At 42.2% G+C, this 12,079-nt stretch overlaps 1 protein-coding gene across 2 annotated transcripts in view; it reads left to right on the forward strand.

Annotated features, from left to right (window-relative positions):
• The first annotated feature begins 535 nt into the window (after positions 1-535).
• Positions 536-12,079, forward strand: part of STK31 (serine/threonine kinase 31) — a 78,531-nt gene continuing 66,987 nt past the window's right edge. Inside the window, exons 1-6 of one of the 2 annotated variants that reach the window (XM_060248649.1) lie at positions 536-564; positions 6,858-6,896; positions 6,975-7,027; positions 7,281-7,379; positions 10,751-10,825; positions 11,118-11,276. In XM_060248649.1, coding sequence (XP_060104632.1) covers positions 6,869-6,896; positions 6,975-7,027; positions 7,281-7,379; positions 10,751-10,825; positions 11,118-11,276 — 414 coding nt within the window. In that variant the 5' untranslated portion in view covers positions 536-564; positions 6,858-6,868. Of the gene's footprint in view, positions 565-605; positions 761-6,857; positions 6,897-6,974; positions 7,028-7,280; positions 7,380-10,750; positions 10,826-11,117; positions 11,277-12,079 lie in introns of those variants that run through there. The other variant, XM_060248648.1, reaches the window with a different exon arrangement.

The following is a 12,079-nucleotide window of genomic DNA, read 5'->3' on the forward strand; positions in this document are numbered from 1 at the left end:
ATTATTGAACGAGCTAAGCAGGGATCGAAAGCCATTAGGCAGTGTCTTTGAATTTACCGAGGATCTTTCTGTCCGCTCTAGTCGGTGCTTCGGCACAGCGGACCATTCTTTAGTGTCTTTAATCCCTCAATACATATGCGGGACTTTGTTGGTCGCCTGTCGCTTTTCATTGCCTGTGCGCTGCAGAGCGAGGCTGCTTTTCAGCCAGCTGCGTTCCGCCTCCTTCTTTCTTCTTTCGGTTTGTGGAGCCTAGTTACATAGATGACAGAGGGACAAGTTAGGCAAAGGATAGCTAAAATGCCGGCGGCCGAGTGTCAAGGAAATGTTATCTTAGACGGCAACCCAATCTATTTGGAAGTCGAAGGAGAACGTATTTAACAGGATTTTCTGTAGCTTAACTCGCCAGTCTGCCTTCCAAAGCTATAACCCCATGTAAGCAAGCGCCACGGCTAAGGGGAGGGAGGGGCAATAGCAACGTCGAAAGGGAGTTTGCGCGCGACACCGCCTCTTTCTTTCGCGTTTAGCCGGGGCCGAGGCTCGCGGGCCTCGAGGAGCGGAAAAGAGGCATGTGCTGGTTTCGTCGGCAGGTCTCCTGTGGCGATTGGGGTTTTTAGCCGTTGCAGGCAGTGACCGTCTTCTCGATATTTGTAGGGGAAAGTGCATTTGTCTTCCTTTTACCATCGGGAGGAGGAGGTTTATCTTGTTGCGACAGAACAGTGTGGCTATCAAAACTGGGGAGTAAAAGACGAACCTAGGGAAGGTCACGTTCTCCTTCCCGCAGCCATTTTTTTTCTTTGTGCACAGGTGTGCTTTTGAACTGTTGTAACTTAATGTGTCCTTCAGCAATTTGAATTTCACGGAGGAGTTGTTTGGTTCCCCCGGCTACCTCCCTCACAATTTTTGTGTGAATTGCACTTTTAAAGTTTGAGGGAAACAGCGAGATTGTCTGAGGGCAGGATCTTGCTAATATATGGAATAGGTGGTCGAGTTGAGTGGAACTTTAAATTGTGCAAAGTATTTCATAGCTCAGCGTTCCTGTATGACAAGGGAAAGGCTCAGGCCTAAGAATGACTTGCATCAGGCTGTCTAGTCAAAATTTTAGTTGAGGTGAGATTTAGGCCTGGCTGCTTACGCGCTTACACTCTATTTACCATGAAAATTGGGTTTGTCTTCGCTTTCTTACAGCATGTTCTACTGCAGAGCGTTTTTTACTGATTGTGTTGTATGCACCTGTCTTCCTCTGGGACATCTCCCCCTCTCCAGATACAGTGATTATCTTGGCATTTAGTAAAACAAGTGGGGTGAGGAACCCACAAGGACAGGGGTGGGGGGGGGGGGTTACATCATTGTTCTCTCCCCAACTATTTTCATCCTTCCCTGAAAGCCCTATAGAACCTTTTCCTGTTTCCTTTTCTTCTTCCCACCCATCAGCCAGCTCACCATTTGTCTTCCCCATCTTTAGTTGTATTTATTATTTATTTACCTCATTTACTCCCCCTTTCTTTGTAATGGTGATCCAAAGCAGTTTACATAATTTTCTTCCATTTTATCCTCATAACAACCCCATGAGGTAGGTTAGGCTTTGTGTGTGTGAATGGCCCAAGGTCACGCAGTGAGCTTCCAGGGCAGAATGAGGATTCAGGCCTGAGTCTAGGGCTGCCAATCCCCGGGTGGGGGCAGAGGTCCTCCCCCTGCTTCAGGGTCATCAAAAAATGTCTTCTGGGCACTCCATTATTCCTTATGGAGACCAATTCTCATAAGATATAATGGATAATTGATCCATGGGGCGCTGGGGGGACATTTTTTGAGGTAGGTGCACCAAATTTGCAGCATAGCATCTGATGCCTCTCCTCAAGACACCCTCAAAATTTCAAAAGGATTGGACCAGGGCATCCGATTCTATGAGCCCCCAAAGAAGGTGCCCCTTCATTATTTCCAGTGGAGGAAAGGCATTTAAAAGATATACAGTCCCTTTAAATGTGATGGCCAGAACTCCCTTTGGAGTTCAATTATGCTTGTCACAACCCTGCTCCTGGCTTCACCGCCAAATCCTCAGATATTTCTTGAATTGGACTTGGCAGCCCTACCTGAGTCTCCCAGATGCTAGCCCGAAATGCTAAGCACTACACTGGCTGCTGGTGACCAGTAGGAAGTGGCCAGGTGTGGGTGAGTCATGCAGGTCATGTATCGAAGGCCTAAAAGAGCACTGCTCTCCTTTTTTGCTGACGAAATGTGGTTACCTAGCAGTGTCCTCTGAGAGCATTTGTTTTTATAATGACATTTATTTATTTATTTATTTAGGCAATTTATATTCCACCCTTTCCCAAAAACAGGCCCAGGGTGGATAACAGCATTCTAAAAACAGTATAAAACAACAGTTAAAACTAGATTGATATGACCAATACAATTTGACAGATCATAAGTTAAACTGGTGGCTCAATTGGGCACATTTTATATATGCTCAGGGTCTAGAACAGTGAATAATGTAAAATTAATCTTACAGCAGCGGTTGTATTCACAGCATAGGGTCGACCAGTGGAATAGGGTCGACCAGCCTGAATCAAAGACCTGGTGGAATAGCTGTGTTTTGCAGGCCCTGTGGAAAGGTAGCAATTCCGTAAGGGCCTAGATCTCTAGGGGGAGCAGATTCCACCAGGCTGGGGCCAAGGCTGAAAAGGCCCTGGCCCTGGCCGAGGCAAGTGGGACGTCCTTTAGGTCAGGGATGGTCAGCAGTTGTTGTGTCTCGGATTGTGCCCCTGAGTGATGGTTTCTCCCCAAGAAAAATTGTATAGGGCTTTGTCAGTATTTCAAGAACTTCATTTTTGGGTACTCTGTATGGAAACCCACCCTATAAGCTGGCACACACACATATTGCAGAGATGTGTTTGAATTTGCTTATATCCTGTTTTTCTCCCTGGTTGGGACTCAACGTGACTTAGAACATTGTTTTTCCCTCCTCTGTTCTCTCACAAGATTAAAAAGGTAAAGGTAGTCAACTGTGCAAGCACCAGTCGTTTTCGACTCTGGGGTGACGTTGCTTTCACAACGTTTTCACGGCAGACTTTTTACGGGGTGGTTTGCCATTCCCTCCTCAATCATCTACACTTTCTCCCCAGCAAGCTGGGTACTCATTTTACCGACCTTGGAAGGTTGAAAGGCTGAGTCAACCTGGAGCTGGCTACTTGAACCAGCTTTCGCTGGGATTGAACTCAGGTCGGGAGTAGAGGGCTCCGACTGCAGTACTGCAGATTTACCACTCTGCGCCGTGGGATCTGCTGTAACATTAATTTCAGCCAGGCTGAAAGTTTGTGTCAGGCCGATTGAGCTTCCACAGTAGAAGTGGGGATTTGAACCCAGGTTTTCCAGGATCCTAGTCAGACACTGTTATCCATTGTGCCATACTGGCTCTTGTGAGTTAGAATTAGGCTGAATCTGTTTATGGTGAAGAGAGATCTGCAGGTGAAGTAGAAATAATATTAATAAACTAGTTTAGTGTGTACCCTATTTGCTGGTACGGTAGGAGTCTGATTTTTAGAACCTTTTCCTCCCCCCCCCCCATTGAGTTAATACCTATTACTGGAATTTGGCTTTGAAGTGAAAAATTGAGGGATCATTGCCTCTGCATGTTGTTTGTTCTAAAACCTGCCCCTTCATTTTTTCTGTGACCGAAGCAGATTTGGATTTCTGCAAAAGCTTCTGTTAGCATTGCATCCAGTCTGCCCCTGAAAGTGGAATCTGCAGTTCATACCTCTAGCAGCCACATTGCACAGAAATGCACAAAAATTAAAATGCATACATATTAGATGGGGGATACACTTCTGAGTAGCAGTGTGTGAAGCAAAATCCTTGAGTATGAGTGGACTATAAGCTAAATCTGAGCAGTTAGTGTGATGCAATGGCAAAAAGAGCTAATGTGACCTTGGGGTGTATCAGCAGAGGTATAACATCCAAATCATGAGATGTCATAGACCTGCTGTATACTGCATTGCTCAGTCCATATCTGGAATTCTGTGTGCAGTTCTGGAAGTCTCACTTTAAAAAGGAAGTGGACAGAATGGAGCAGGTGCAGTAGAGTGTGATGAGAATGATCAGGGGCCAGAAGATGAAGCCCTGTGAAGAAAGCTGAGGGACTTGGGGTTGTTCATTCTGGAGAAGTGGGGAGGGGCATGACTGCTTTCTAAATATTTGCAAGACTGTCACTTAGAGGAGGGCAGGGAACTGTGTCTGTTGGCAGCAGAGGATAGCACTCACAATAAGGGTTTAAATTATGGGCAGAAAAGTACCAACTAGATATTAGGAGGTCCCCCCCCCCCATAAGAGTAGTTACATCAGTGGGACTGGCTGCCTAGGAAGGTGGTGAGTTCCCCCTCACTAATAGTCTTCAGGCAGTGGCTGGATGAACACTTGTTAGGAAGTTGATCCTGCATTGAGCAGGAAGTGGGACCAGACAGCCTGTATGGATTCTTCTAATAATTCTAATTCTAATAATTCACTTTACCAGCAACTCATTGGTGATGTTGTAAATTGATCCCCATTTTGAAGAAAGATTGTTTAGATACCTTATTTCTACCCTGCTTTTTTCCACAGAAGGGACTCAAAGTGGCTTGCACCATCATTCTGTCCTCCTTAATTTTATCCCCACAACAACCCTTTGAGGTAATTCAGAGAGAAAGAGTGAGGAACTCTGAGGGAAAGCGCATGGATATTTAGTGAGGTTCCGTAACAGAATAGGGATTCAAACTTGAGTCTGCAATTCATATATGGAATTCACTGATTTAAAATGTAGTGGACATCTTGAGAGGGAATTAAATTACTTGGTAGGCTTATCATTGGCCATGATTTTCAAGTGAATCCACTTTTTAATTAAATATTGAATACCAATTGTTTAGGAAAGCTAGGGGAGGCAGTTGCCTTCATGCCCTTCTTGTAGGCTTCTTGGAAGCATTTGGCTGTTCCCTCTGTGGAAATGGGATAATGGCCTAGATCAGGGGTGGCCAGCGGTAGCTCTCCAGATGTTTTTTGCCTACAACTCTCATCAGCCCCAGCCATTGGCCATGCTGGCTGGGGCTGATGGGAGTTGTAGGCAAAAAAAACATCTGGAGAGCCACCGTTGGCCACCCCTGGGCTAGATGACCCTCTGGTTTGATCCAGCAGAGCTGTTGTGCTAATTCTAATGTAGTTTTCCTTTGTAAACCATACCTTATTGAGGGATATATTAGAGTACAAAATACAGGTGTATTTTCCAGGAAGCACCTATGAAGACTGAGTATGCAGGAACGTGGTCTACACAGAGATCTTTCTTATATATTGTGGCATAGATTTTGGATTCTAATGTAATATGAATTTTTACTATTGGGGAAAAAGTATTGTGTTGGAATTGGCCCAATAACTTTTACTAGGAGTGACCAGATGTCACAAAATAGAACGCAAGCTTCAGGTTTCACAGAACACTTCAGTAGGTTGAATATTTAGTAACCCCCCCCCCCAAAAAAAAACAAAAAACAAAAAAGAGTAGTGGGAAGAGAATATAACAATATGGAACATGTTGGGGTGGTCCCCATGTCCACAGCCTAGAATCCAGGATGTGTTGCAGAGCTGGTTGGATTGTGTGTGTGTATGTGTGTTTTAAGTGTCATCAGGCTGCTTTCAACTTACACACACAAAAAAATTCACTGTAATATGCTTAAATAATAAACAGTTGTTTAAAGCAGTAATGGTCTAAGCATGCAGTTATTGAAAATGTGAACAAAACAATCTGGTACTGAAAGGTTTGAATTCATTCCATTATAAAGCTGTTAAATGGTGCCCAAGTTTGCTATTTTCTGTTAAGTCTGTCATCTGTCTTTAATTAGAAAACTAATCTGCTATACAGATATTTTGTCTTGTAAATTCCGAGGCTGGTTAATATCACTGAGGAAGATATATCAAAGTGAGTTATTATCCTTGGGAACCTTGTGTGAAGATTTTGAATCCTGCTTCAGATGAAATTGAATATTATCTGTATTCCTTTCCTGATGTATTTGAACTGTTACTTTCTTTTGGATATATGAAAAGATTTGTACTATGCTGCTGGTGATTGAAATTATTTTTTGAATTATTATTTAATAGTGATTTTTGTATTCTTGCATAGTAATTGCTTAGGCCATTATAGCTTTAAATAATATTTAAGGGCATTATATTAAAGTGACTTTTTGGGGGGGGCATTTGTCTTACAACTGTAACTTTTCTGCTTCTGACTTACAGCATCTCTATGAATTAATGTCCTCCAAAATGTCCTATTAATAACAGCCTTGCTGCGGTCTTGCAAACTTGATTGGATTACTTGGTTTTATATGCAAACAGGTCTTGGTCACCACCAAGACTAATGGGGCAAAGAGAAAATGCTCACATTCCTTTTGGAAATGAAATGCTGAGCAATAAATCATACCATAAAATTCAGTTCTTCATTGAAATAAGATAAAAGGTATTGCTGTTACAAGACAATAGAAAATTAGTACCAAATTCCAGTATCTTGACAAACTTGTGTGAAAAAATCTTTCTGTAGTTGATTTTGTTGCTAATGCATCTGTTCTACCTTGATATACATATTATGAGCATCTGTAGAAACCAGTTTGTCTCTGTTAACCATATGTAGCTTCACATTTGTCTTTGCTGACAAACACAGATCTTAACATCTTGTAATTTCTGGGTTATAGAAGCTGGAGCTGCTGATTCCTTATTTATTTTCAAAACTGACGTATCATTAAATATGTGTTAGGGTTGGCAAGTGAAGGCTGATGTTTTTAATCAGCATTCTATATATGGGCACTACATTTTAATAAGAATATATCTGACTGTAAATGGTTTCCATGTTTCAGGCTCTGTCAGTATGGAGGAGGATTCACTATTTGATAAAGGTATACATATGAAGATTATTTAATTCCCTCCCCTCAATTCTGAAAGCAGGGTTTGACTTGAATTCTTTTTCTCCACAGTTGAAAAAGTAATTGGCTGCCATGTGGAAGATGCAGTAACATTTTGGGCACAGGTAAATTCAGGCATGTGGGATGCAGGAGAGTGACTTGATAGGCAGGGCGGGGGGAGAATTCAAGGCCATTCTTACCCAACAGGAATGATTGTAGTATCCATAGGTAATTATTAGACTTGGGGAAAGCACCTCTTAGTCCCATGTTTTATAGATGTTAAATTTGCAGAGCTTGTTTGTTAGTAGTATTTTTTCAAGTAAAATAACTGCCTTTCATTTGAGAGAGCTGACATTGTTTTAAATTTATGCTATTTAGAACATTAATAGACATCATGACATCTTGAAGACTAGCTGTGCTCTAGCTGAAATTTGTCCTCAAGCCAGATCAGTTTTTGGTAATCCTGATCTTGCTAAGGTAGGTTGTTTATATGGTTTCTTTATTTACCAAAATATAAAAAGATCAGTAGATATTATTTCAAACTGCACCCCTAAGCAGACTAATAATCCTATCCAAGGAAGCAGCACTGGCAATAGGGTGCCAGCACTGGGCTTCTGCCCCAGGCAAGCTGCCTCCCCCACTCCCAACTTCCTGCACGCCCTCCCCCCTCCCCACCCAAGCATGGCAGCAGGCCCCATTTGGTGCCCTGGTGCACATATGTCACCACCCCTACTGGCTATCAGGTGCATCATCACTGGCCTCGAGGTGGGAAGAGAAGGGAAGAGGTGGAGTGATGGTGGGAAGGAGCCAAGAGCTTCCTTCCTGCCTCACTGTCTTTTGCCTTGCTGCCAGCTGCTTTTATTTGTTGGCAGCTCGGCCTCCCTTGCAGGCTGCTTGGGCTGCCTGTGGGGAGAGGGTGGGGTGGGAGGGGGTGCCTGGCACCCCTGTAGACCAGGTGGTGCTCGTAGGCAGCCACCTAACTGGCCTACTTGGACGCACTGGGCCTGCAAGGAAGAATTACATTCTTGTAAGCCTATTGAAGTCAGTGGGCTTAGAAGGGAAAATTGCACTTAGAAATGCAGTATGAAACTTGGCTAGCATATGGTGAAGAATGACTTAACAGTCCTTTGAAGTGGTAGAATGGACAGCACTGCTTCTAACTGAGTGATTACAGGTTTGAATATTCCTTGCATAAAAAAACCTCCATGCAGATATAGAATGAGCAAAGTGGGGTATGGGACTCCTTATAATGGGCCACATGAGTGAATTGCTGGCACTCCAGTTCTTCTCTCTGCACCTTCCATGTTAAATATTACCTTGTGTGATTTTTTTAGGGATGTTAGCTGGGCTCTCAGTGTTGGCTGGTGTATAGAGGTGTTAACATGGTGTATAGAGGAGAATGTAGAATGTCTGGAGCTTTGTCTGATCCTATACTGGTGTGAGCACTTGAGGCTTTTATGTTGTATGTTTGCTTGTTATAATCTCAGTGGAGCCAATGTTTAAATTAATGTTTTAAAAAGTAATGGGATAAAATTTTAATTTCAATAATCAGATATGAGCTGATGCTACGTTAACTGATACTACCAGCCTATATGTGGTTTATGACTTGTTGCTAATGATGTGGATCATGGTTTCTGTTAATTATGTAATTATGATATTATCTAGTCTGGATGTGGTTTGTTTAATGTTTCTGTAAGGTTTTTAAAGTTGTAAGCTGCCCAGAGCCCGCTTGCAGGATAGGGTGGGGTATAAATAAAAAAATTAAATTATTCAGTAATTTCACTCAAGATGGTGTGATTTATCATGCTTATTTTCTGACTTCATTTATATATTGCCTTGGTTCCCAGTGGGGACCAAAACAGCTCACATTGTTCTTTTCTGTTCCATTTTATTCTTACAACAACCTTGTCAATTGGGTTAGGCTGAGAGTATGTGATTCGCATGAAGTCTGGGACTACTCCTGTCACAAAAAAATGAGTATATATAGCATTTGAGTAGTTACAAATACTTGCAGTACATTATTCCCGAATTTGTTTTTGAAAATGTTGTTTCTTTTCACATTAAAAACCCCTTAAAACCCCCTCAAGTTTTTAGTATGAAAAGGAAGAATACAAACAAGGACATCTACTATGAATTAAAATGTTGAGGGAAAAGGGTTGAATACTGGGCTCCATCCCACTTTTGGAGGGGGGGAGCATTATCTAAAGCTGTAATCTTTCAATCTACTTCATGTAGTTTTTACATGAAGTAGATGGAAAGATTGCTTGGAAATTCCCCATGTTTCTTATAGCTGGGACCCAAAAGTCTCGCTAAAAGTATTCTGACAATGCCTCTTGTGATTTTTGAAACAGTCATTCTATCTTTGAGGCAGAGGACATCTTGGTGGGGTGATTCCCACTGTCCTATCAGGGAGGGAAGAACTAGATTTTTCCTCTTCCTGTCTGCCATGGGAGTCACTCACCTCTTCAGTCTTGTTTCTGCCTCAACAGGGAGAGCATTTCTTTAGTAGGCTTAGCCTTCTATCGTCTTCTTTAGACCCTATTATTCAGTTTTCTTCCTTACCTACGACTACTATCACTTACTGTCTACTTATCTATTTTCTATTTCTGTCTTATTGTCTGAGTCTGCTGCCTTATCCTTAATTTTTGAAGAAGCCTTATTCAGTGTGTGAAACTCAGTGAACCTCAGCAACCATTTTGGGTCTAACACAAATGGCTGCAGCTTCAATCCTCCCAATGACATCAAAGGAGCCCTCAGATAGATTCCTCCTCAAAGGGGAGTCAGTTGCGGTGCTCACAGCCATTGCTGTAAAGCAGGAGACATCAGGAGCTGGGATGCCTGATATTTGGCTTGCGCAAACTACTTCCAATGAACTGACCGCTGTGTTGGTTCAATAGTGTGTGAAAAAGTGCTGCCTTCTGAAACCCACCTAGAATCAACAGCCCAGTGCAGCCCAGCAGCTTTGAGCAGTGGCCATTTTGAAAGCTCCAAATCGACAGGTGGAGATACTATCCAGGCTCCTAGCACCCAATCCAAGCCTAGAGATGCTGATGCCAACACCCAATTTAAGCCTAGAGATGCTGAAGAAACAGATGCAGATTTGCCTCCTTTGGGGCAAATCTCAGCAGCACAGATGGGTAATGTGCCCAGATCCAGGACCTTGAATGTAGAGTTTATGAATATGATAAAGCAAACCATACAGGAGGAGATATGTAATTTCTGCCACCAGGAAGACTTAAGTTCCAACAGAGCTCCCACAGACTCCTCTTCACCCCTCTGCTTCCAGGCAGGAGGTTAACATTAGGGGTGGGCACAAACTGAAAAAATAGAGGTCTGTGGAGGGTCATTGTTTGTGGGGTTTATAAACCATGAACCTTGACGGACTTTCCTGTTTAACTTTCCTGGTTATGGTTTGTTGGGTTTGTGAAGGGAAGGCATTCAAAATGCCCTCCCTTCACTCACTGAGGCATGCTTCCAACAGTGAAGGGAAGGCACATTGCAGTTTGTCTTCCCTTCTCATGCCACTGCTGCTATGTGACTGGGAAAGGGAAGTGGAAGTGTTTAAACATGCCCCCCCTTCACTCTCCAGAGTTGTGCTGCAGTGGCAGAATGCTTCCACATAAGAAATTTTCTCATTACCTAGTATTGACAATGTATAGTTTTATACAGTTAAGTCTGTTTGCTGCTGTTAGAAGCAGCTGCCTAAGCAATGTAAATCAACTAAATAGCATGCCACTGAATTATTGAATTAGAAACTTGTGGGCAAAATGATGTATGTTAAAGGGTCACAAATTCTGTTTTCCGTTATGTGCAGTTCCACTAATGATTGATTTTGTTTTGAAATGCAGGTTTATGGTGGGTGCTTTTCTGAAGATAAATGCTGGTATAGGTGTAAAGTACAAAGGGTTATCAGTGATGAAAAGGTAAGGAGTTTCTGACTAGCCACACAACTTGATTTTTTAAATAATGTTACAAGTTTGTTAGTAGAATAAAGTGCAGCTGAAAAGTTGTGGAGCTTTTAAATTCAAACTCTGAATGATGCCATACCCACTTTCCAGAAACACATTATGGGCACCAAGAAAGATGGACCCACTCTGTGTTTTAGTGGGCACCAAAAAACACATGGGGAATCCCAATTTAGATATGCCTATGTATGATTAATATTGTGGATTATAACTTCAGTAACTAATAGGTTTTTCTTTTTAATTGCTGCAGTGTCAGGTATTATATATTGATTATGGAAACTCTGAGATTCTTAACCGGTCAGAAATAGTTGAAATTCCTTCAGACTTGCAGTTTCCTAGTGTGGCCGAAAAATATAGACTGTGGGGATTTCAGATTGCAGTTAATCAAGATTTGAATCGGTTTGACCAGGTGAGCTAGTCTTTTTGTTTTCCATGTGCATATAAACTATTCAGTGGTCAAGCCACTTTGGAAACCAGGAAGCAAAAGAGCAGCTTAATTTCTTTTGCTTTATAGTAGTTACCGTAAATATTTCACTTTGTAGCATTTGTGTGTCCTTTTAACAATATGATAAACTGACAGTTATTTTTACCCTACATTTTAGAGGTTAAGTGTAAATCATTCCCTTTTTATTTTGAAGATGTGTAGTTCTATGGAGAGTTTGTATTTCCAACAAGAATGGTTAATCAATAGAGATGAAATATAAAAAATGCCAACAGACCCAAGATCTTTATCAAAATCCTTTTAAACAACTTTGTTTATTGCATATTTTACTTTTTGTACAACTGGTTGTTGATGTTGTTGCTTCTGTTAACTGCATATTAGGAACTAATGGCCAAATGAGATGTGATGGCATCCCTGGGGATGCACCACCATTTTGAAGCTCTAGGGAGCTCCTCTCACCAGTGCTGTGGTGTGATTGTGGTTGGGACCATTGCAGGAGACAGACCATTACAGGGGACCCTTCCTCCCTGCTGCCACAGTGGTTCTGGTTAGAGTCAGGGCCCCATGGCACTCTGGAAAGGAGTTTTTCAGTGGGAACTCACTGCTTCAAAAAGTCAATACAAACCAAGGGAGACTTGGGGATGCTGTCACATCTCATTTGGCCTAAAGCCATGCAAATTGATGGAAGCCTTACCTGATGATCATGTGATTATCAGAAGACTCTCTCAGCTTTAGCTTTGGAGGCTTCATTGAGCCACTGCTCAGAACAT

The sequence above is a fragment of the Heteronotia binoei genome, chromosome 10 (genome assembly GCF_032191835.1).
Source record: "Heteronotia binoei isolate CCM8104 ecotype False Entrance Well chromosome 10, APGP_CSIRO_Hbin_v1, whole genome shotgun sequence".
NCBI classification, from domain to species: domain Eukaryota; kingdom Metazoa; phylum Chordata; class Lepidosauria; order Squamata; family Gekkonidae; genus Heteronotia; species Heteronotia binoei.